The 26,444-nt window shown below is 40.1% G+C and overlaps 1 protein-coding gene across 1 annotated transcript; it reads left to right on the top strand.

Moving 5' to 3' along the window:
- The first annotated feature begins 65 nt into the window (after nt 1-65).
- LOC133779060 (uncharacterized) lies at nt 66-26,444 on the top strand. The gene is made up of 4 exons (XM_062219063.1): nt 66-216; nt 25,067-25,304; nt 25,405-25,629; nt 26,045-26,444. The coding sequence occupies exons 1-4, from the start codon at nt 66-68 to the stop codon at nt 26,442-26,444; spliced, it is 1,014 nt and encodes a 337-aa protein (XP_062075047.1).

Below are 26,444 nucleotides of genomic sequence, written 5' to 3' on the forward strand. Positions count from 1 at the left end.
AGTAGCAGGAATCACATTCCCATCTGTTTTTTGCTTGTCATTTTTCTCAACGGGTTAGAGCCAAAATGGAGGAATGCCTGGGAATGGATATTGGACCGAGTAGGTATGAGGAGTGGAGCTCTTGGATGGTTGGAAAGCCTAAAGGCCTGAAGCAAAAGGTAGCTGCTGCAGCACTGGCAGCTGCTGTGTATATGGTGTGGTGGAACCGAAACAAATGTATTTTTGAATTTAGCTCAATGTCTGTAGGGTATGTTGTTCAATTGATCAAGTTTTATTTGAAAACTAGGCTAACTAGGCTTCCTAAGTTGAAAGTTAAGAAAAATGACTTAGCTTTTTTTGAGAATTTTGTTCAGTTGTAAGGTTGGTTGGCTGGCTCAAATTGAGCTTGTTTTGTATCTGTTTTGATTGAATTTCAATATAATCATATTTTCATCCAAAAAAAAAATTGCAATCTAGAAATTTAGTTTATTATTAGTAATTTTTATTATTAATGTTTGGGAAATTATTTCTATTTTTTGAATAACATTTATTTCTTTTATTAATAAAGTAGTTATTATTTAAATAAATTATCTATTTACTTGTTATGAAAATGCTTTGGGATAAACAAAATTTACATACTTATAATGAATGACAAATTTTTTATAATTCTGAATTATTTAAAACAGCTAATTCTAGATCTATTAAACGACAAAAGATGGATTCTGATAGTGAAACATATCTTTGGCACTTGAGATTGGGTCATATTGGTCTAGACAGAATAAATAGGCTTGTAAAGGATGGTCCTTTAAGAGAACTATCTATTGGATCTCTCCCTGTTTGTGAATCCTATCTTGAAGGCAAAACGACCAAGAGATCTTTCTCTGCTAAAGGCTCAAGAGCCACAGAAGTACTTCAGCTAGTACATAGGGATGTCTGCAGTCCACTTAATGTACAAGCAAGAGGAGGTTATGAATACTTCGTCACTTTCATTGACGATTATTCAAGATATGGTTACCTATATTTAATGCAAAGAAAATCTTAAACTTTTGGAAAGTTCAAAGAATTTCAAGCAGAAACTGAAAAGCAATTAGGTAAATCACTAAAAGCTCTTCGATCTGATCGAGGAGGAGAGAACTTAGATTTTGAATTTGAGGACCATCTGTGTGAGCATGGCATTCAATCCCAACTCACAACACCTGGAATGCCACAGCAAAATGGTGTTTCAGAAAGACGGAACAGAACGTTATCAGATATGGTTAGATCAATGATGAGTTTCTCATCATTACCACTGTCATTCTGGGGCTATGCGATTCAATGTGCTCTATAAATATTGAATGTTGCTCCATCTAAGTCTATCCAAAAGACACCCATAGAATTATGGAATGGTTGTAAACCTAGTTTACACCATTTTCGAATTTGGGGGTTTCCTGCACACGTGCTTAAAGGAAAGACCGGGAAGTTGGAATCACGCTCTGAAGTGTGCATGTTTGTGGGATATTCCAAAAAGACTAGAGGTGGAATTTTCTATAGTCCAAAAGAAAATAAAACATTTGTATCAACAAATGCAACTTTTCTTGAACATGACTATGTTAATAACCACAAACCTCGCAGTAAGGTTGTTCTGGAGGAGATGGTCTCGAATGAAGTTGCAAAGTCACCAGCAACAACCAATGAAAAACGGCTAGAGGAAACTGCTAGTTCTAGTCAAAATAGTAGAGAACCGCGTCGTAGTGGAGGGTTAGTAAGCAACCCACAAGCTATGAACACGAAGTTCAAATGCTTGTGCCTGACACAAACAATGAGAGTCCATTGACATTTAAAGATGCAATGAATGATTCTGACAAGGACAAATGGTAAGAAGCCATGAACCAAGAAATGGAATCGATGTATTCCAATTCTATCTGGGTTCTTGAAGATCCACCAGAGAATATCAAACCCATTGGTTACAAGTGGATATTCAAGAAGAAAAGAGGAGTGGATGGGAAAGTATAGACTTTCAAAGCAAGGCTTGTAGCCAAAGGTTACACATAGAAAGAAGGGGCTGACTATGGAGAAACCTTTTCTCCTGTAGCCATGCTAAAATCCATTCGTATACTCTTGTCCATAGCTGCATGCATGGATTATGAGATTTGGCAAATGGATGTCAAAACAACTTTTCTGAATGGCTACCTTGACGAAACCATTTACATGTCTCAACCAGAAGGGTTTGAATTAAAAGGTCAAGAGCAAAAGGTTTGCAAGCTTCTTAGGTCCATTTATGGACTCAAATAAGCTTCTAGATCTTGCAATCTTAGATTTGATGACACAATTAAAAAGTTTGGTTTTGAACAAAATGTTGACGAACCTTGTGTCTATAAACAAATCAAAGATGGTGTGGTATTATTCCTCGTTCTTTACGTTGATGATATATTACTGATTGGAAATGACGTAACATCATTATCAAAGGTAAGTAACTGGTTAGCTGAACAATTCCAAATGAAATATTTGGGAGAAGCCAAGTATGTTCTGGGCATTAAGATTCTTAGAGATAGATAGAACAAAACTTTGGCACTGTCTCAAGCAACTTATATTGATAAGGTGCTAGAACGCTTTAATATGCAAAACTCCAAAAAGGGTGATATGTCAACCCATTCTGGAGTATTCCTTTCCAAGGAGCAGTGTCCCAAAACACTTCAGGAAGAGGAAGACATGAGACAGTATCCCTATGCCTCAGCAGTAGGCAGTCTGATGTACGCCATGTTGTGTACAAGACCTGACATTTGTTATGCAGTAGGGATAGTCAGCTGTTATCAATCCAATCCTAGATTGAGTCATTGGACTGCAGTGAAGAATATTCTAAAGTATCTTAGAAATACTAGAGATTATATGCTTGTATATTCATGTGGAAACCTAAACCCCACTGGTTACACTGATTCTGATTTTCAATCAGACTAAGATAGTTAGAAATCAACTTCTGAATCGGTGTTTACTCTTGGAGGAGGAGCGGTAGTCTGGCAAAGTATTAAACAAACCAGCATTGCAGACTCCACCATGGAAGCCGAGTATATAGCGGCTTGTGAAGCACCTAAGGAGGCTGTGTGGCTCAAAAAGTTCTATTATGATCTTGAAGTTGTACCAGATGTGGATAAGCCACTAGACCTATACTGTGACAATAGTGGGGCAGTAGCTAACTCAAAGGAACCACGGAGTCACAAGAGGGGAAAGCACATCGAGAGGAAATATCACTTGCTAAGAGAGATAGTTCATCGAGGAGATGTTGCAGTTATGAAGATAACTTCAAAGCATAATCTTGCAGATCCTTTCACAAAGACTTTACCCATAAAATCTTTTAAGGAGCATGTAAGAAACATGGGAATGAGAGAGATGCCTCATTTGCTTTAGGGAAAGTGGGAGATTGTTGGGAATTTTTCCCTGAAAGTATATGTAGTAGACATTGTTTTATGAAATAAATAAATGAATTGAATTTGTTATGCATATATTTTATGGACTATATTATTCTGTGATAATATTATGTAAATATCAACAAAAAAAAAATTAAGTTCGTATATGTGATCTCAAACGTGTATTGGTACGAGAGGATTGTGTTTGAGATAAATGAACTTGAATAGTTCGTAGTAAAATAAAGTTATGGAATATTTAGATTAATTACTGCAAGTATGGTCCAATAGTATTATGAATACATGTGATCTAGATCCGGATCACTAGTGTGGTATGAAACTTTAGTGGAGGTGCTTTATATATTAGAGAATATATAGAACTGGAACAAATATGTTTATTAATACTTAGTTAAATACCGTTTCGAAGTATTAATTAAATATATCAATTGATGACCATATACAAATAGATCTTAATCCTGAAGTTACTATGAACACATGTTTATGTTATATGAGTTCTTTGATTCACTCATTAGGGTCTGTCAGAATGATCAGGCTAGAAACTTTTGTTTTGGGAACTCATTAATGTAGATGGTTGGGGACATAGTATACAGATATGGAATCTATGCCTTCTAATAAGAGATTGAATAATGGTTCTCTTAAGGGTTGACTTTTGGGACTGAAAGGTTATTGAGCTCAAATTCATAATTTAATTATGAATTAACCTTCACTAGTAAAGTCAATGTTACTTAAGGAAACAAGAGATAATTAAAAGGGTAAAACGGTAAGTTTATTCCCGATCAATTATGAACCATTATTAGAGGGTCAATTTGTATGCAATGATTATATCAATGGACGCTTTATAATTATAAAGTACTCTATAAATGAAATGTCTATAATTACAAGAGTTCAGTCTCATATTTATAGTGGAATAATCATGAGATTAATAAATTAATATTATTTAATTAAAGAGTTTAATTAATAATCTTAAATTTAGGAGCTTGGAATTATAGATAAGAGTTGATATGAAGGAAAAAAATAGTTTAAAGACATATTTAAGAAGAAATTTGTTCTTCGGGGCAAATATGCAATTATATGATAATAGTGATTAATTAATTAATTACAAATTAGTTGTAGTTAACAAAATTAATTAATATTTAATTATTGTATAATTTTTTAAATTATATTAAATAACTAAATTAATTTCGAAATTTAATTAAATAATTAATTAATTATAATTTTCGAAATTATAATGAATTAAATATTTATTTTTGAAAATATTGGATTTAATTAATTAGTAGAATTAATTAAATATCTTTATTTGAGTGGGAGATAATGATCTGATAAGTTCAAATTGGATTTGAATTTAAAAGATTAATATTTATTCAAATAATTAATTATATTTGATAATTAGTTAAAAAGATATTAAATTTAAATTTGAATTCAAATTTAAATTAGTTATCTGGTTGTTAGATCTTATCTGACAAAGTAGTTTGAATAAATAATTAAATCAAAATAGAAAAATCAAAACATCCCTAAAAATAGGGGTGGTACACGTGCACACACAGTCCATGGACTGTGTGTGGCGTGCACTGCTATTCAGGGATAGGATTTTCATTTTTATTTATTCAATTAATTAATTAATTAATGGATAATTCAAAAAATTAGTTTTTGGATATTTGCATTAATAAAATAATTAATTAATTAAAAAATTAAATTGTAAGTTGGTTACAGGTTTATTTTTTAAATTTGAATATTTTCTTTTAAGTATGACTAATCAGAAAATATACAGATAACTTAGGCAACTCAGTCTATTCACTCTGTGAAAAATAGAATGATATTTTTCTCTCCCTGAAAAATAAAGAGCCAATTCTCAAGCTTATTCCCTTGATCTCATGTGTTGAGTACATCAAGTAGAATCACAAATAAACTATCATTCATTCTCTAAGTGTCCACACACTTCTTGAGGTGTAGAGAACGATGTGGAAGATCTTGGTGTGAATACCTAGGAACAGCTTGGATAGGAAGATCATTCTTATTACAAAAAGATAGCAAGGACACTTGATAGGCTTCAGGAGGTATGATTTCTATTCTTAACTTTCCTATGATTAATGTATGTATATTAATGGATCCGCATATTTAAAGGTAGTTTAAATATGTTACAAAAAATTTGTTGTACACTGGTCCAACCCCACCACCTTTCCGCTGTGTATTATGAAATTCATTCCTAACAGCTTCAACTCCTGGAAACTACTCTCACATTTATCTGATCAGGTGAACTTCGGATTCTTCCGTGTCAACTCAGTCAACGGTGAGGAAATCTTTGAAAACCCTTCCACAAATTGTCTGTAATAACCCGCTAGTCCAAGGAAGCTCCTAACCTCCGAGGCATTCCTTGGCCTCGGCCAATCCCCAACTGCTTCTCCCTTGGCCGGATCAACCTTAATCCTATCTCCACTGACAATATGTCCAAGGAATGTCACTTCCGGCAGCCAGAACTCACACTTCTTAAATTTAGCATATAACTGATGCTCCCTCAACCTCTACAATATAAGTGAGAGATGTTGCTCATACTCTACCTCTGAACGAGAGTAAACCAGGATGTCTTCGATGAAGACAATCACAAACTGATCTAAGAAATCCTTGAACACCATGTTCATCAGATCCATAAACGTTGTTGGGGCATTGTTCAATCAAAATGACATGACCAAAAACTCATAATGCCCGTACCTTGTGCGAAAGACCGTCTTCGGAATATCCTCATCCTTGATCCTCAGCTAGTGATAACCAGATCGAAGATCAATCTTCGAGAATACCGTCTTACCATGCAACTGATCGAACAGGTCATCTATCCTCGGTAGGGGGTACATGTTCTTGATATTCAACTTGTTAAACTCCCTACAGTCTATACACATTCTCAGAGTCCCATCCTTCTTCTTCACAAATAAGACCGGAGCACCCCATGGCGAGAATCTAGGTTTGATAAACCCCAAATCTAGTAACTCCTGCAACTGTATCTTCAACTCCTTTAGCTCTGCCGAAGTCATCCTATATGGTGCCTTTGACACTGGCTTTGTACCCGGTGCTAACTCAATGACGAATTGAATCTCTCTGGCAGCGGCAATCCCGATAAGCCCTCAGGAAACACATCCAAGAACTCGCATACCAGTCTAGTCTCTCCTGGCCCCACTGGCGTAACTCTAGTGGTATCCACCACGCTATCTAGAAAACCTATACAACCTCCTTGTAATAGGTCCCTAGCCCTCAACGCTGATATCATAGGAACACGGGGTCCATGCATAGTACCCACAAAAACAAAGGGATCCTCACCTTCAGGCTCAAAAGTTACCATCTTCTTTCTGCAATCTATAGTGGCCCCATGTCTGACTAGCCAATCTATCCCCAAAATCATATCAAAATCATCCATACCCAACTCAGTCAAATCTACTGATAGTTCCCTACTATCCACCATTATTGGCAGTGCTCTAATCCATCTCCTAGAAACTACCAGCTCCTCTATAGGTAGTATAGTCCCAAACCCCGCAGTATAATACTCACTAGGTCTACACAATCTATCAATCACTTTACTATAAACAAATGAATGTGTAGCACCAGAGTCAATCAATAAAGTATATGAAGAACCAGCGCTAGAAAGCTGACCTATCACTACTGAGGGACTAACCTCATCCTCTGCCTGTATCAAGGCGAACACTCGAGCTAGAGTCAAGTTGTCCTCCTTCCATGGTTCCTCTTTGTTCAACATCGGGAAATCCTTCTTGAGGTGTCCAACCACCCCGTACAAATAACAGGCATTCGCTCAGATGGTGCTTCCTGCATCTAGTACATTCTTGATAGCTTCTCCATGACTCACCACCTCCCTAGTGACCACCCTGGGCACCCCGCCCCCTCCTATTAGGATCAGCAGTAGTCGAGGTATCAGGGGTCTTCCTCTTCTGATCACCGGAGCCTTCTCCCCTACCAGACCCTGTAAATAGAGGCATTGCCCTTCAAACATCCCATCTCGAAGCGTTCTCCCTCCAGATCTTGTTCTCTGCCTCCTCAACAGTGAGGGCCTTCTCAACCACCTGGGCACAAGTCATCTCCCCAGGCACTAATATGATCCTTACATCTCGGGCTATCATATCATTAAGCCCTCGAAGAAACCTATCATGCCTAGCTGCATCTGTAGATACTAGATATGGTGCAAACTTTGCTAGCCTGTTAAATTTCAGGGCATACTCAGTAACTGTCATACTTCCCTGCACTAACCCAATGAACTCTGTCACCTTTGCTGCCCTGATGGCAACATTATAGTATTTCTAGTTGAACAAATCTCTGAATTCAGTCCAACTAAGAGTAGAAACATCTCGAGTCTGGGATGCCACCTCTCACCAAATACGGGCATCCTCTCTAAGCATATAGGTGGCACAGGCCACCCTATCATTACCTTCCACCCTCATAAACTCCAGGATGGAGGTGATCATACTCATCCATTGTTCAGCCTTAAGTGGATCTGGTCCTCTCTCAAAGACTGGAGGATGCTATCTCCTAAATCTTTCTCCCACCTGTACCCAACCTCAAGCGGTTGTACAGCTGATGCCACAACAGATTGCAAGTTAGGTGCAACACTCCCTGGTGGAGCCTGCTACCTCAGAAGGCGAATTTCTTCTTCCTGACTCTAAAGTCTAGCTTGCATATCAGCAAGCAGTTGCTGCCAGCTCTTAGCGACTGGCGGATGGTTCTGGCCCTGCTCATCATCTCTAGCCCCAACCCCGGTGCCGGCTAGTCAAATTGATCGCCTTGGACGCATAACTATCCAAGTTTATCTACAATGAACGACACAGTTGGTCAGGCAATGATAACAAGTTTATATTCATTCCACAATCTAATGCCAATATCCAAGCCACAAAACAAAATCATGATGCAAACAGACATTTAAACAATTATTTACATGCAATAGTAATGCTCATAAGCACGCCTTATCATATTCACAAAGTAGTCAAGCGCCAGGCCCTATCAGTATATCCCATGCTCCCTAATAAATGTGCAGATAAAGCATTTATATTTCATGTTAATACTCAAACACATAATAACATATATGGTTACCCAAACCCTAAGTCAAGCTTGTCTTTAGCGGCGAGTGTACATGCCAAGCCAGTCTTCAGGAACCCTTAAACCCAACCTGGCTCTAATACCAAGTTGTGACACCCTGGATAACCCAGACTGTTACACTGTGTGTTTAGAATAGTGCAAGACTTGCTAATCAAGTCGTTTGAACATAAATGTGTTTCTAAAGTCAAGTGATAGGTTAGGATTAAAAGATTTTTATCATAAAATGGTCGATTTTTATTAAAATAAGAGTTTAATACATGGGATCCAAAAAATAAGGTGTACATGGCTGATAAAACCCACAAAAGTTAATACAACAGCAGCCAATCTAAATGGCAACATATAAATTTGAGCTCTAATCCCTATAATTCCCTCGACCGTGGTGGTCGAGTAGCTGCCGATGTACACTCCGCCCCCTAGGCTCTCCAACACATGGTTGGTCCATCTTTCCCTGGCCTTTACCTACACCACATAGCATCCATGAGCCAAGGCTCAATAAGAAAACTTTAATCAACAAGCATAAATAGCAACAAAGTGTATATAACAAACCTAGACCAACCAGTCCAATTAAAAACATAATATAAATGCTAAACTAAGCAACAACAATGGTTTAATCCCAACATATAGACCAATCATAATATAGATAATTAGGGGTCAACACCCTTAGGCCGAGCCCTCTGGTTATTTAGTTGATTCCGGCTCGCTTAGGCCGAGCTGCGTTCAATATGCTCAACATCAGCCCCAACTCCCTTAGGTCGTACTTTCACATCACACATAACATATATTCAGATTACAGAACACATATGTTCATTTACAGGGAATCTCAGTCCTATCCACAATTTGGGTGCAGTTGTAATGCCCTAAATTCTCCGATATGGTTTAATGGCGAGATTAGTAGGCCGGGAGGGCCATACTTGTTTAATTATGCCATTAAATGATAATATGCATGTGTATGTGAATTATATTATGATATGATGTTATATGCGTGCATGGGGATCCACATTTGGATATTATGTAGTTTTGATAATTTGGCCCAATGTGGGTGAATATGTGTATTTGGGTGCATAATGTGATTTGTGAATGAGATTCCATTATTATGAAGATATATTCGAGCAATTCGGCATGAGACTGTCATATATAATGGATTCGCGGTTTTGTCATAACGGGGTCAATTTTGGGGTAATAGAAATGCTTAATTGATGATAAATTGGGAATATTTGAGACCAGGGTGAAATTTTGGAGGTTTTGACTTTAATGTCCCCGGGGGTGTTTTTGGGACCCCGAGCACTAGGTTTTATTTGAGGTTACTTAAGCTTGAAGTAGCTTATCAGATAGAACGTACGTTAGAAAATCTCTCGTTCTCCCTTTCATTAGTTCGTTTTACCATTTGAGCCTTTCCGAAGATATCTCGATTTCTAGGAGTTGGAATCAAGCGAGGATCGAGGCATCGCGATCCTAGGAAAGATTAGAAGCTTTTTAACCAAAGGATTTGACAGAAAACAACCCAATCGAAGGTAATCTAAGTTTAAAGTTTTGAGTTTTTAGAGTTTCTAAGCTTTGAATAGGACTTTGTGAATTGTTGAGTTTTTAGTTAGTTTGAACCTTGGGTTTTGAGGGTTATGGAGATTTGGGAAGCTTGGGAACCTTGTTTTGATGATTGGGGAATGTTTGGGTATGATTTTGGAAGCTTTGAGAAGTTGAAAACACATTTGGGAATGGCCCACGGTTGGGGGCCGCAGCCCTAGCTCAATGAAGAAGGGGAGGTGGTTCTGTTTTTGCCGGGTGCCGCGGCCCTCGGTGTTGGGCACCACGGCGCTTGCTTCAGGAAATTCTAGGGGCTACGGCCCAAGGTGCCAGGGCGCAGCCCTTGCCCTGTTTTCACCCCATTTGCATGTTTTGACCCCGGGAACTTAGCTATAGGCCTCGCGAGTGTTCCTACTACTTGGATTAGTTTGGATTGATCTTCCAGAGGCTAGATATTGGTTTGGGAACCTATGTTGATCATTATTATTAATGATGTCCCGTGTTTGGTTATGATTAGGTGACCGCTAAAGGACTAAAGGTTGATCGTTCTCAAGGGTCGTACTTTTAATCTTTCTAGCTCGAATCTGAGGTAAGAAAACTGCACCCTGTGTATATATGACATGCGTGATTATTATTGAGGCATGTTGATTGATAAATGTGGACATAGATTGTCTATTTAATGCTAGCGAATGTTGAATACTTGTATATGTATTGACTAGTCAGGGACACTGACCTAAGAGTCAGAAATGGCATAGCGTCATGAACGCCGAGCCAAATGAAGATTAGATCTAATCGATGTCAGCATTGAATGGCTTTATGGCATTAACGCTGGACCGACTGTAAGGTCGATGAACTTATAAGTGCTTGGCTAGTCTAAGACTAGTTACTCAGAGCCAGGGCATATGGCCCCGGTGACTGTTTGTCACATGGATAGGGAATGCTGTTCCAGGGTTATGACCCTATGGTCATGAGGAAGGTTATGTTGGTGACTATTCACCATACACCTATCCTGATCAAACTTATGAAAGGTTTACTTATCAATTAAGCCCGAGTGACCCTCTCGTCACATGGCTAGAGGGGGTTATACCCACTTTTGTGACTTTTGCGACTGTCACCTATCTGTTTTGGACTGATAGTCCTGAATGATTATTATGATCATTGTTGATATTATATCATGATTTATTGTGTTTTCTTACTGGGCCTTGGCTCATGGGTGCTATGTGGTGCAGGTAAAGGGAAAGAAAAGCTCACCCAGCCTTGAGTGGAGATCTTAGGTGGTGATGTGTACATATGCGGCCGCTTGACCACCACGTCCAAGGCGTTCTCAGAAGAACTAGGGGGTTTACCCTATTTTTGCCGCTTAGGTCGGCGGGATTGTAAATTTCAAAAAGTAATGACCATTTTGTACTAAGAACAACTTGTAAATGTTTTGATTAGCTCTGCAGAGCAGTTTGTAATGAAAAATATCCTTTCCTTTTTATTGGTTTTTCCACCTTAACCTGTTAATCACATTTAGAGCACGTTTTTAACCAAAGGACTCGGGTAGCGGGTCAAATTTCCAATTCACCGTTCACCGTAACTATTCTGGGGTAACCAGGGCGTTACAACTTGGTATCAGAGCAATGCCAAGGTTAAGGTTCCTGTAGACTGGCTGGGCATGTACACACATCACTGAAGTCAAGCTCGACTCATGGTTTGGTAACTATTTATGTAGTTATATGTATGACTGCTTAAATATGGTATATATGCTTTACCTGTATGCGTGAGACACCATGTTAAACCTATGACCTGAAATATTGTATCCTCAGCAACTGTGTGCTTATTAGTACTGAAATTGCTGGAACATACTTATAAGTATGGTTGATTATAAACTATTATGTGATACATGATGAGTGCTAAATGCTATAGACATGTATCTGCCTGTATATTTGTATGACTATGGAATATGATAATTGTCTGCTTGTTCTTGGACCGTAAGGCGGCAAGAGGTTTAGTTATTACTACCTGACTGGCCGTATTGATCATTATTTCAGCAAGGTATCGGTGATAGAATTATGAATCCAAGGAAGACAAACACTTCAGCTGGCCAGAGTGATCAGGGCCAGAACAATAATAATAGCCAGGGCCAGGAAAATGACCAGTCCCAGATTCCATAGCCAGCTCCTGTTAATTGGCAGCAGATAGTCAGTGATCTGTAGGCTACAATATTAAGACAGGGGGAAGAGCTTCGTCTCTTAAAACAACAGCAAGTGCCCGCAGTGGCTAGTGTATCAGAGGAACCTCATGTGTCGGTGCCAGCAGCTGGGTAGCTGCCTGAGGATGGAAATAAATGGGAGCCTCTTTATGAAAGATTCAGGAAGCAACAACCTCTAGTATTTGAGGGCAGTGCAGATCTTGCCAAGGCTGAACAATGGATGAGCATGATTACCACTATCCTTGACTTTATGAGGGTAACTGGTAATGAGAGGGTGGCCTGTGCCACTTATATGTTTCGGGAGGATGCCCGGATTTGGTGGGAAGTGATTACCCAGACCAAGAATGTAAATGCCCTGAGTTGGGAAGAGTTTCAGACTCTATTCAATGAAAAATATTATAATGATGCTATTAGAGCGGCGAAGGCCGAGGAGTTCATTAGGCTACTGCAGGGGAACTTATCAGTCACTGAGTACGCCTTGAAGTTTAATCATTTGGAAAAGTTTGCCATGAAGCTGGTGCCCACTGATGGGACCAGAAGAGAGAGATTCTTGCAGGGGCTACAGCCCAAATTAGCCCGAGATGTACGTATCACCACTGTGGCAAGGGTTACTACCTATGCACAGGTGGTTGAGAAGGCACTCACAGCTGAGAGTGCAGAGAACAGAATCTGGCGTGACAGTGCAGCCAGAAAGGAATTCAGGAGGCCAGGTCCTCCATTTGTCGGTTCAGGTAGGGGTGTTGGCCCCAGTGATCAGAAGAGGAAGGTTTGTGACACCTTCCCAGTTCTAGGTCCTGACAGGAGGCCCCGTGGTATTTCTATGGGTCGTCCAAGAGGTAGTGAAGCCTAGAAGTCTTATCCAGAGTGCCCTAGATGCAAGAGGCATCACTTGGGAGAGTGTAGGGCAAAGGCCTGCTTCTCATGTGGAGCAGTGGGTCATCTTAAAAAGGATTGCCCTAAGGCAAGAAAAGAAGAACCCAGAAAGGCGAACAGCTCGGCCCCAGCTCGAGTGTTCGCATTGACTCAAGCAGAAGCTGAGGCTTCTTCCTCAGTTGTTACATGTCAACTTCTTAGTGCTGGAACCCCTTATAATGTGTTGATTGATTTTGGTGCTGCACATTCTTTTGTTGCTAGTAGTGTTATTGATAGATTGTGTAGACCTTGTGAGTTTTATGCTGTGGGGTTTGGTACCTTGTTGCCCACTAGAGAGTTAGTGGTATCCAGGAGGTGGGTCAGATCTTTGCCAGTGACAGTAGAGGGCAGAGAGTTGTCGGTGGATTTAATAGAGTTGGTTATGACTGACTTTGATATGATACTAGGTATGGATTGGTTGGCAAAGTATGGGGCAACCATTGATTGCAGAAGGAAGATGGTCACCTTTGAGCCTGAAGGTGAGGTTCCTTTTGTGTTTGTTGGTGCTGTGCATGGACCTCACATTCCTATGATTTCTGCATTGAGGGCTAGGGATCTATTGCAAGGAGGTTACATTGGATTCTTGGCCAGTGTGGTTGATACCACCCAGGTCGTGCCAGTGAGACCAGAGGATACCATGTTAGTTTGTGAGTTTCTGGATGTGTTTCCAAAGGATTTTCCAGGGTTGCCACTGCATAGAGAAATTGAGTTTGTTATAGAACTGGCACCAGGGATGGAGCCAGTGTCTAGAGCACCTTACAGAATGGCCCCAGCTGAGTTGAAAGAATTAAAAGTGTAGTTGCAAGAACTGTTAGATTTAGGTTTTATCAGACCTAGTTTCTCACCTTGGGGTGCGCCAGTCCTATTTGTAAAGAAGAAGGATGGTTCTCTGAGAATGTGTATTGATTACAAGGAACTGAATAAGCTGACAATTAAGAATAAGTATCATTTTCCAAGGATAGATGATTTGTTTGATCAGTTGCAAGGTAAGAAGGTATTCTCAAAGATCGACCTTCCTTCTGGTTATCATCAGTTGAGGGTCAAGGAAGGAGATATACCGAAGACTGTTTTTCATACCAGGTATGGGCATTATGAGTTTCTAGTTATGTCATTTGGATTGACTAATGTCCCTGCTGCTTTTATGGATCTGATGAATAGAGTGTTCAAGGATTATCTAGACCAGTTTGTGATTGTCTTCATTGATGACATTCTGGTATATTCTCATTCAGAGTCAGAACATGAGTATCACTTGAGATTGGTTCTACAAAGACTGAGGGAACACAGACTATTTGCTAAGTTCAAGAAATGTGAGTTCTGGTTATCTCAAGTATCCTTTCTTTGGCACATTGTCAGTAAGGAGAGGATTAAAGTAGATCCAGCAAAGATCGAAGTGGTCAGAGATTGGCCAAGGCCAAAGAATGCTTCTGAGGTTAGAAGTTTCCTTAGATTGGCAGGTTATTATAGGAATTTCGTGGAAGGGTTCTCAAAGATTGCTACTGTATTGACTAAATTGACACGCAAGAGCCAGAAATTTGTGTGGTCAGATAAGTGTGAGAACAACTTCCAGGAACTGAAGCAGAGATTGATTACAGCTCCAATTCTGAGTCTTCCAACAGATCAGGAGAAGTTTGTGATTTACTGTGATGCTTCTCATCAGGGTTTGGGCTGTGTTTTGATGCAATCAAAGAAGGTAATTGCTTATGCTTCTCGTCAGTTGAAAGAGTATGAAAAGAGATATCTTACTCATGATTTAGAGTTAGCAGTTGTGGTCTTTGCTTTGAAGATATGGAGGCATTATCTCTATGGAGAGTAGTGTGAGATTTATACAGACCACAAGAGCCTGAAGTACTTCTTCACCCAGAAAGACTTGAATATGAGGCAAAGGTGTTGGCTGGAGTTAGTAAAAGATTATGATTGTGAAATCATGTATCATCCAGAAAAAGCCAACGTGGTAGCTGATGCTTTAAGCCGGAAGGGTCCGGGACAGATTTATGGTATGAGACTGATAGCCAAAGAGTTAGCAGATGATATGACCAGAGCTGTTATAGAGTTGCCGGTGGGCCAGTTAGCTAATATTACGCTACAGTCTATGCTGTTAAAGAGAATTAAGGAGGGTCAGCTGAGTGATCCACAGCTGATCAAGATTAGAGATGATATTTTTGCTGGAGCATCCAGAGATTATTCAGTGTCTGAGTTAGGCTTGTTGAGATACAAGGGGCGGATATGTGTTCCATTAGACACTGCTTTGAGACGAGAGATTCTGGATGAATCTCATACTACACCTTACTCTTTGCATCCAGGCACCGCGAAGATGTATCAGGATGTGAGATCGTTGTATTGGTGGCCAGGGATGAAGAGAGATGTAGTAGAGTATGTGGCTAAGTGCTTGCCATGTCAACAGGTCAAGGCTGAGCATCAGAGGCCGGCAGGGCTACTGCAGCCTCTGGATATCCCAGAGTGGAAGTGGGAAGACATCACAATGGATTTTGTGGTGGGCTTACCCAGGACTGTTGGTCAGCATGATTCCATTTAGGTGATAGTAGATCGCTACACCAAGTCAGCTCACTTTCTGCCAGTGAGGACTACTTATACAATTGAGCAGTATGCAGATCTCTATGTGAGAGAGATCGTGCGGCTCCATGGTGCGCCCAGGTCGATCGTGTCTGATCGGGACCCTACTTTACTTCCAAGTTTTGGGGGAGTTTGCAGAAGGCCATGGGGACGCAGTTGAAGTTCAGTACTGCTTATCATCCTCAGACAGATGGGCAATCTGAGAGGACGATCCAGATATTAGAAGACATGCTGAGAGCATGTGTGTTGGACTTTGGTGGATCTTGGAGTAAGTATCTGCCTTTGATAGAATTCTCCTACAACAACACTTATCAGTCTACCATTGGGGTTGCACCTTATGAGATGTTGTATGGTAGGAAATGTAGATCTCCCATTCATTATGATGAGACAGGTGAAAGGAGATACTTAGGTCCTAAGGCAGTTCAGAGGACCAGTGAGGCCATTGAAAAGATTAGAGCTAGGATGCTTACTTCTCAGAGTAGACAGAAGAGCTATGCAGATCCCAAACGCATGAACGTGGAGTTCCAAGTAGGAGACTCTGTCTTCCTTAGAGTCTCGCCATGGAAAGGGGTGAGAAGGTTTGGGAAGAAGGGCAAGCTGAGCCCTAGATTTGTAGGTCCATTTGAGATCCTGGAGAGGATTGGTCAGGTGGCCTACAGGTTGGCCTTGCCACCGGCGTTGTCTGTCGTGCATAATGTATTTCATATTTCATCTCTTCGAAGGTATGTACCTGATGTTAATCATATTTTGAGCTATGAAGATCTGGAGCTTGAGGCAGATCTCTCCTATGAGGAACAGCCTGTCCAGATACTCGACAGAAAGGATAAGGTCCTCAGGAATAAGACGATGCCTTTGGTTAAGGTATTGTGGAGGAATAGCAAGGTCAAGGAAGCGACCTGGGAGCTGGAGTCAGACATGCAGAATTAGTATCCCGAGTTGTTCAGGTAAATTTCGAGGACGAAATTTCTGTAAGGAGAGGATAGTTGTAATGGCCCGAATTCTTTGATATGGTTTAATGGCGGGAGTAGTAGGCCGGGAGGGCCATACTTGTTTAATTATGCCATTAAATGATAATATGCATGTATATGTGAATTATATTATGATATGATGTTATATGCATGCATGGGGGTCCACATTTGGATATTATGTTGTTTTGATAATTTGGCCCATTGTGGGTGAATATGTGTATTTGGGTGCATAATGTGATTTATGAATGAGATTCCATTATTATGGAGATATATTCGAGCTATTCAGCATGAGACGGTCATATATAATGGATTAGCGGTTTTGTCACAACGAGGTCAATTTTGGGGTAATAGAAATGCTTATTTGATGATAAATTGGGAATATTTGAGACCAGGGTGAAATTTCGGAGGTTTTGACTACAATGTCCCCGGGGGTGTTTTCGAGACCCCGAGCACTAGGTCTTATTTGAGGTTACTTAAGCTTGAAGTAGCTTATCAGATAGAACATACGTTAGAAAACCTCTTGTTCTCCCTTTCGTTAGTTCGTTTTACCGTTTGAGCCTTTTCGAAGATATCTCGAGTTCTAGGAGTCGGAATCAAGGGAGGATCAAGGCATAGCAATCCTAGGAAAGATTAGAAGCTTCTTAACCGAAGGATTTGACAGAAAACAACCCAATCGAAGGTAATCTAAGTTTAAAGTTTTGAGTTTTTAGAGTTTCTAAGCTTTGAATTGGACTTTGTGAATTGTTAAGTTTTTGGTTGGTTTGAACCTTGGGTTTTGAGGGTTATGGAGCTTTGGGAAGCTTGGGAACCTTGTTTTGATGATTGGGGAATATTTGGGTATGATTTTGGAAGCTTTGAGAAGTTGAAAACACATTTGGGAATGGCCCAGGGTTGGGGGCCGCGGCCCTGTTCTCTGGCGCCGTGGCCCTTGTTGTTGGGAGCCGCAGCGCTTGCTTCAGGAAATTTTGGGGGCCGCAGCCCTTGCCCTGTTTTCACCCCATTTTCATGTTTTGACCCCGGGAACTTAGCTATAGGCCTCGCGAGTGTTCCTACTACTTGGATTAGTTTGGATTGATCTTTCGGAGGCTAGATATTGGTTTGGGAACCTTTGTTGATCATTATTATTAATGATGTCCCGTGTTTTGTTATGATTAGGTGACCGCTAAAGGACTAAAGGTTGATCGTTCTCAAGGGTCGTTCTTTTAATCTTTCTAGCTCGAATCTGAGGTAAGAAAACTGCACCCTGTGTATATATGACATGCGTGATTATTATTGATGCATGTTGATTGATAAATGTGGACATAGATTGCCGATTAAATGCTAGCGAATGTTGAATACTTGTATATGTACTGACTAGCCAGGGACACTGACCTAAGAGTCAGAAATGGCATAGCGTCATGAACGCCGAGCCAAATGAAGATTAGATCTAATCGATGTCAGCATTGAATGGCTCTATGGCATTAACGCTGGACCGACCGTAAGGTCAATGAACTTATAAGCGCTTGGCTAGTCTAAGACTAGTTACTCAGAGCCAGGGCATATGGCCCGGGTAACTGTTTTTCACATGGCTAGGGAACGCTGTTCCAGGGTTATGACCCTATGGTCATGAGGAAGGTTATGTTGGTGACTATTCACCATACACCTATCCTAATCAAACTTATGAAAGGTTTACTTATCAGTTAAGCCCGAGTGACCCTCTCGTCACATGGCTAGAGGGGGTTGTACCCACTTTTGTGACTTTTGCGACTGTCACCTATCTGTTTTGGACTGATAGTCCTGAATGATTATTATGATCATTGTTGATATTATATCATGCTTTATTGTGTTTTCTTTCTGGGTCTTGGCTCATGGGTGCTATGTGGTGCAGGTAAAGGGAAAGAAAAGCTCACCCAGCCTTGAGTGGAGAGCTTAGGTGGTGATGTGTACATATGCGGCCGCTTGACCACCACGCCCAAGGCGTTCTCAAAGGAACTAGGGGGTATACCCTATTTTTGCCGTTTAGGTCAGCGGGATTGTAAATTTCAAACAGTAATGACCATTTTGTACTGAGAACAACTTGTAAATGTTTTAATTAGCACTATACAACAATTTGTAATGAAATATATCCTTTCCTTTTTATTGGTTTTTCCACCTTAACATGTTAATCACATTTAGAGCATGTTTTAACCAAAGGTCTTGAGTAGCGGGTCAAATTTCTAGTTCACTGTTCACCGTAACTGTTCTGGGGTAACCAGGGCGTTACAGCAGTTTTCTTACCTCGAATCCCGAGAGATGGATGTAGAGCGGTCCCGAGCACGACCCTCAATCCCGAGCCTTAATGGTAATCTTAGTCACAAGCGATAATGGATAACTATAAAAAAATATAATTCAATTAAATGCTTTAGAAACAAATACTAGCCTCCAGGACCTCGAACTCTACTCAACCGGGTAGTAGAATTCGTCCTGAGCGCTTAGGTCTAATTCCCCGAGCCTAAAAACCAACCTAGCCTATGGCTCCCTAGGCGGGTCGCGACCTGGATATAAATCATATTTAATACTCATAAGCATGCATATAAATATATTCATATTATCATTTAAGTCATGCATGTCATATAGTCACGCATTTAACCAATTAATCACACTTATATCCAATTATGCCCTCCTGGCATGCTAATCAAGGTTCTAAACCTTATTAACATTTTTGGGACGTTGCACTCTGAGTAAGATATTGTGAGATAGTGAAAGAGAAGTACTTATTCTCGGAAAATGAAACTAGGGACAGGAAGTATCCTGGTTCAGAATTGGCTCAGAGGACTAGTGAAATTATTAAGGATCGTTAGGGAAGAAGTGTCTGCGTTATTGAAAGGACATAAGAGTTTCCAAATATAAATATGGGAACATGGAGTTCCAAGATTAGGGACCTTGTATTTCTCCAATTATTATGAACTAACAAGGATAAGATGGTTCAGAAAGGAAAGAGGAGTTTGTCTCTAGATTTGATATATTTGTGAGACCCTAATAAGGATTATCCAGGGGCCTACAGATTAACCTTACCCCAACATGGGTATAGGCTCATAAGGTGATCTGGTGCCAATGTTAAGGAAAGGGGTGAGGAGACCCTGCAAAATTCAGTAAAACTTATTGTGTAAGGAGAGGCCAGTGGAAATTCTTGATAAAAGAGATAAAGTCATTGTAAGGGCCCTGGTTACCCCAGAACAGTTACGGAGATCGGTGAACCGGAAATTTGACCCGCTACCCGAGTCCTTTGGTTAAAAACGTGTTCTAAGTGTTATTAATAGGTTAAGGTGGAAAAATAATAAAGAGGAAAGGATATATTTTATTAAGTATATAACTTCTCATGAGCTTATTAAAACATTTACAAGTTATTTACAACTCAAAATGGCCACTACTGTTTCAAATTTACAACCCCGCCGGCCTAAGCAGCAAAAATAGGGTAAACCCCCTAGTTCCTCTGAGAACTCCTTGGCCATGGTGGTCAAGCGGCCGCATATGTACACATCACCACCTAAGCTCTCCACTCAAGGCTAGGTGAGCTTTTCTTTCCCTTTACCTGCACCACATAGCACCCATGTGCCAAGGCCCAGCAAGAAAACACAATATAGCATGATATAATATCAACAATGATCATAATAATCATTTAGGACTATCAGTCCAAAACAGATAGGTGACAGTCGCAAAAGTCACTAAATTGGGAATAACTCCCTTCAACCTTGTGACGATAGGGTCACCGGGGCTCAACATGTAAGTAAACCTTTCATTAGCTTAAACAGGATAGGTGCATGGTGACTGGTCACCAACATAACCTTCCTCGTGACCATAGAGTCATAACCCTGGAACATCGTTCCCTAGCCATGTGACAAGCAGTCACCTGGGCCTTATGCCCTGGCTCTCAATAACTAGTCTTAGACTAGACAAGCGCTTCTAAGTTCATTGACCTTAGGTTCGGTCCAGTGTTAATGCCTTAGAGCCATTCACACTGATATCGATTAGATCTAATCTTCATTCGGCCCTGCGTTCAGGACGCTTATGCCGTTTCTGACTCTTAGGTCAGTGTCCCTGACTAGTCAGTGCCATATACAAGTAAACAATACTCACTAGCATTTAATATGCAATCCATGTCCACATTTATCAACCAACATGCCTCAATAACTGTCATACATGTCATATACACGGGGTGCAGTTTTCTTACCTCAGGTTCGAGCGAGAAATATTATAAGAACGACTCCTAAAAACGATCGATCATTTGGGTCCTTAGCGGTTACCTAATCACAACCAATTATAACCTCCATTAATGAGAATCAACATGGATAGGGTCTTGACCTAAGCACCACTCTCGGGACCTCGAAACATGCCCACACAGTGAGTAGATTCGATCTTGGGCCTTAAGGATTGAAACCCCAAGTCAAAAACCCTTAAAAACACTCAAAACGGGACTTTGAAGGAATAGTGTAGCGCTACAGCGCTGATCCCTAGCTCCCCAGCACTATTCTCAGAACCTCCAACATGCCCAAAAGCCCCCTGAGTAGCGCTGTAGCACCCTAAGGTGGGCGCTATAGCGCTACCTCCAGACCAGAAACTCCCTGAAACCTCCTTCTTCATATCCTTCGATTCTAACCTGATTCCAATGCTTCCAAATCCCATTTTTGGTACCAAATGAACCCAAAAACCATCCCAACATACCCCAAACATCCCAACCATAGGAACCCTAGCCAAAACTCCCAACAAAACCTAGATCTCAACCTAGAAATCACAACTGTAAAACAGAACTAAAACAGGGCAAACCAGGGAATTCAATGGTTAGAAACTTACCCAAAGCTCAGCTTATGATGCTCTTCAATGGAGGAACACTCTCCCAAACTCCCAAGGCTTACTTCCCAAGATTGAATCCTCAAGAATGGTTCAAAAATCTCAAAGAAACTGAAGGAGAAATAGATACGGGAAGGCTCTTGAACTTACTCTATTTTCTCTCTTCTTCACAGCCTAAACATGGTTTAAATCTATCCTAGGGGTGAAATGACCAATATACCCCTAGGTCTAATTAAGGTTTCTAAAGGCTCCCAAGGGCAAAAATTTGTATTTTTCCACCTATCTCGTTAATCATAATTAACGCTCTCTAATACCCGCTATTCTCAATAATCTCAAACACCAATAATTTATATCCTATTACCATTTAATTCCCGGCAACGTTCTAATCATTAAAATCACCCCGAGACTTATCCTGAGCCCCGAACTTAAACCTATTGTGACTAGGCCGCTAATCAATATTCCAAGATCGTCTCATGCCGAATAGCTCGAACAAACCCACATTATAATGTAGTCTCAACAATATCATCGACATGCATACAAATATACAATTATACCCTCAACGGGCCAAATTACCATCACACCCCTGTAATTAAAATGTGGACACACATGCATGCATTTAACATCATATTATAATATAATTCACATATACATGCATAATATCATTTAATGGCATAATTAAACAAGTATGGCCCTCCCGGCCTACTAATCCCGCCATTAAATCACATCCGAGAATTCGGGGCATTACAGTCATACAGATTAAAACTTTCCTTCTTGTGGAGGTGTTACAAAGAAGTGGCAAGGTAAAGGATCTGAATCTGTAGTTATAGTCAGGTTTGCAGAATTAGTATCCCAATAAGTTTGAATAAATTTTGAGGGTTGAATTTTAATAAGAAGGGGATAGCTATAACGTCCTGAATTTGTTATTAAGGCTGAGTGCCTTAATTACTGTGCCTAGAGGACCTGATTGGAATTATATGCATGATTAATGGATTATACATGTGATTATGTGATATAAATTATTTGTGTGCTAATGTGACTAGATATGCATGTTTATGTGTATTAAATATGCATGTGGGCCCATTTCTGTAAATTGGGGCATGTTTGTAATTTTTGCACGTTGAGGGCATAAATGTAATTATGTATATTTTATGAGTGAGACCCCATTGTTATGGGGATATATTTGAGATGTGTGGTCCGAGGCGATCCTAGTGAGCGGATTAGCAGAATAGTCACAACGAGGTTAAATACTAGGCTCGGGATGAGCCTCGGGTTATTTTGAGAAACTTAGTGAGTATTCGGGATTTATCGCATAACTGGTAGTTATTTGGTGATTAATTGGGTATGTCAGGATTTATTAGGAATTTATAGGACCACTTGAAGATTGGCGGGAAATGCAATAGATGATGGGTTTGCCCTCAAAGGCAATGAGAGGCTAAGGATAAGTTTAAGGGCATTTTGGTCTTTTGTGTTAAGACATATACTTAGGAAAAACTTTAAAAGTGACCAGAAAACATCAAGACACTCAGCAGCTCTCTCTCTCTTTGTTCTATTCTCTCTCTCCCTTGGTGTGCATAGAAGTATAGTGCAACTCATGGAGAATTGGTGCAGAAGTTGAGGATTTGAAACTTGGGGATTGAGGAATCAAGCTAGGATTACTTAAGGATCAGCTCAGGGCCGAAATTGTGATCAAGGTAATGTTTATAACCTGTTTTGCTGGAGGATTTTCTGATTAGTTTAAATTTTGGTTGAGGTTTAGACTTTAGTTTTAGTTTTGAGTTGTGATAAGTTTGTTGGCTTGTTCTTTGGTTATAAATTATGCATAGGTTGTGTTGCTGAGAGTTCTAGACTCACTTGTGACTTGGGACTGTGGTTAGGACGAATTTTGGTAAATTTGGCTGGGGAAAACGCAGTGAAAACCTTGGGGATTTCTGGGTTTTGGGCTCGAGTCGCAGCCTTATTCTTCAGGCACTGCGGCCCGTGTGCATGAGAAGGCCTTGGAGGGTTCCTAAAATGCTAGGCGCCACGACACAGGTTAGGACCCGCTGCAGCCTGCGTCCCACATGAGAAGGTCGTTGGGCTCTTTGATTTGTAGCACCCTGCAGCCCTTAAGGGCTGGGCCGCTGCTCTAATTAAAGAAAATAGTCAAAGCAGGCCTTTAAGCTCGAGAACTCAAACCTAAAGGCTCAGGAAGGATTCTACCACTTGGTTTAGTAGAATTCGAGGTCATGGAGGCTAGAATATTATTCCAAAGTTTTAATTGGTTTAGGGTTTTATGGATCTTTATTATTATTGCTGGTGACTAGGTTATACTGCTAGGGCTTAGGACTAGGGATCGTGCTCGGGACTACCATATGCTAGCTTCTCAAGACTCAAGGTAAGAAAATTGTCTGTGCCTATAGAGTTATATTGTGCTTAGTGTTGTGTGTATTATTTGTAACTATTATGTCATACATGTGTTTGTGACGGAACGGCAAAGGCTAGGAATGGCGAAGGCCAGGATTGGCATTAAGCATTCTGAATGCAAGTCGCCAGGGTGGGTCCCTCTAAAGGTGTTGTACACACCCAGTCGATTAAGACCGTAAACGTGGTGCTTGGTAGCGCACCCTGACTGGCATAGGTCGCTGTTGTGAATTCCGATAGGAACTTGTAGATTGTTTGACATGTTTGATTAATTATGCATTTGTTGAAATAAATTATTATATGTTGTGTTGTGAAGTTTTCTTGCTGGGCCTTGGCTCATAGGTGCTCTGTGGTGCAGGTAAGGGCAAGGAAAAGATTGATCAACCATGAGTTGGAGGGAATGGAACGGTGCGTATATGTTCGGTCTACTTGGCCGCCACGACTGGGGTTGTTTTGAGGAACATGTTATAAATGTGTAGTTTTGTCGCTTAGATCGACTGTACACTAACTTTTGAGTTGTAAATATATCTTAAAACAATGTTTTGGGATCCCAATGTAATACTTTTATAATTTTAACGAATGTCCAAACCTTTGTATACTTAATATTCATTAAATGAGTCTTTATTACAATCTACTTACACTTTTTAGTCTAAAATCTTGACTAGCGAGTTAATGGCACATTTTAAAATCACATGGTAACGACTCTAGAGAAGTAGGGTGTTACATTTAATGTTTCAAATATTCACAAAACAACTTTTAGAACTCATGAAGGGCACTATAAATTTTTAGTCATGTCTTTTGTGTTGACTAATGCCCCATCTACTTTTGAAAGTTTGATGAATAGCATATTTAAGCCATATCTATGAAAGTTTGTTCTAGTGTTTTTTTATGACATTTTAATTTATAGCCAAGATTGGGAAGGGCACTTGCAACACCTACGTACAGTGATTGAAATTTTGGTGCAACATCAGTTATTTGTTAAAAAATAAAAGTGTGCCTTTGGGAAAACAAAGATTGAATATTTGGGGCATATAATTTCCAAGGTAGGATTGGCAACCGATCCGGCAAAGATACAGGGCATGCTTCAATGACCAACACCGAATTCTCTTAAATCTCTAAGGGGATTTTAGGCTCGACGGGCTATTACCGCAGATTCATCAAAGATTACGGCAAGGTTAGTCAACCTCTCACATCATTGTTAAAGAATGATAACTTTTGTTGGTCAAAAGCAACCGAAGATGCTTTTCAGCAACTCAAACAAATCATGTGTAGTGCACCAATTTTGGCATTACCCAACTTTGAGAAGGATTTTGTAATTGAGTGTGATGCTTCTGGCAGTGGAGTAGGAGTTGTGCTACTACAAAAAGGTATACCAATAGCATACATAAGCAAGGCCTTGGCACTCAAAAATTTGGGTCTTTCTACATATGAGAAGGAGATGATGGCTGCTCTAACTCCACCGCAAAAGTGGAGGCCATACTTGGTGGGCAGATGATTCAAAATAATTACTGACCACTTCAGTTTGAAATACTTAGTGGACCAACAGATTTCTACTCCAATGCAACAGAAATGGCTTACTAAATTGGCATGTTACGACTACAAAATCATCTACCGTAGCGGCAAAGAAAATGTGGCAGCAGATGCTCTTTGAAGATTGCATGAGGAGAATAATGATAGCAATATCATTTCCTATAGCAGATTGGCTGGTTGTGTTACAAGATGAATGGAACAAGGATGAGAAAACTCGTAAATTAATTCAAGAGATTGCCCAAGACCCTAATTCACATTCCAAGTTTTCTTGGGAAAATAATCAATTGTGATACAAAGGAAGATTGTGGCTCGGTAGTCAATCCACCCTCACAGAAAATATTTTACAAGAAGCTCATGGGGGAGTTGAAGGTATCCATTCATGTACAAAGAAAACACTTGAAAGGGTGAGACAAGCTTTTTATTGGAAAAATATGTGAAATGAAGTTTGCAGATTCATTGTTGAATGTGACACATGTTAAAGAAACTAGTCTAAAAAAATTGCTGCACCTGGCCTTTTGCAACCACTTCCTATACCAAATCAAATTTGGTCTAATATCTCTATGGATTTTGTAGAAGGACTTCCCAAGTCTCATGGGAAGGAAGTCATTTTTGTGATTGTGGATAGATTAAGCAAATATGTTCATTTTTTTTGCTTTATCTCATCCTTTTACAACAAGAGATGTTGCCCAAATCTTCTTGGACAATGTCTACAAACTACATGGAATCCCTCAAACTATAGTAAGTGGCAGGGATCATATTGTTACCAGAGAATTTTGGGAGCATCTTTTCTCTCTGCAAGGAACTCGGTTACTGATGAGTACCTCTTATCACCCTCAATTTTATGGTCAAATAGAGATTGTTAACAAATGCTTGGATAAATATTTGAGGTGCATGACAAGTGACAAACCTAGGGAGTGGAGTAAATGGTTGCCATTAGCTGGATGGTGGTATAATACTTCATTTCATTGCTCTTCGAAGATGATGCCACTTGAGGTGGTTTATGGTCGGAAGCCTCCCACTTACACTCCTTACATACCTGGTGAAACTTTAGTTGTTGCAGTGGATCAAGCCTTGTGA

The sequence above is a fragment of the Humulus lupulus genome, chromosome 5 (genome assembly GCF_963169125.1).
Source record: "Humulus lupulus chromosome 5, drHumLupu1.1, whole genome shotgun sequence".
NCBI classification, from domain to species: domain Eukaryota; kingdom Viridiplantae; phylum Streptophyta; class Magnoliopsida; order Rosales; family Cannabaceae; genus Humulus; species Humulus lupulus.

What these genes read in the sequence shown, in the direction of transcription:
- LOC133779060 (XM_062219063.1), top strand. Translation starts at nt 66, where the DNA reads ATGGAGGAATGCCTGGGAATGGATATTGGACCGAGTAGGTATGAGGAG. An exon ending in GTGGTGGAACCGAAACAAAT is followed by an intron (nt 217 to 25,066) that starts GTATTTTTGAAT and finishes GTTGGTCAAAAG; the next exon opens with CAACCGAAGATGCTTTTCAG. An exon ending in GACCCTAATTCACATTCCAA is followed by an intron (nt 25,630 to 26,044) that starts GTTTTCTTGGGA and finishes TTTTACAACAAG; the next exon opens with AGATGTTGCCCAAATCTTCT.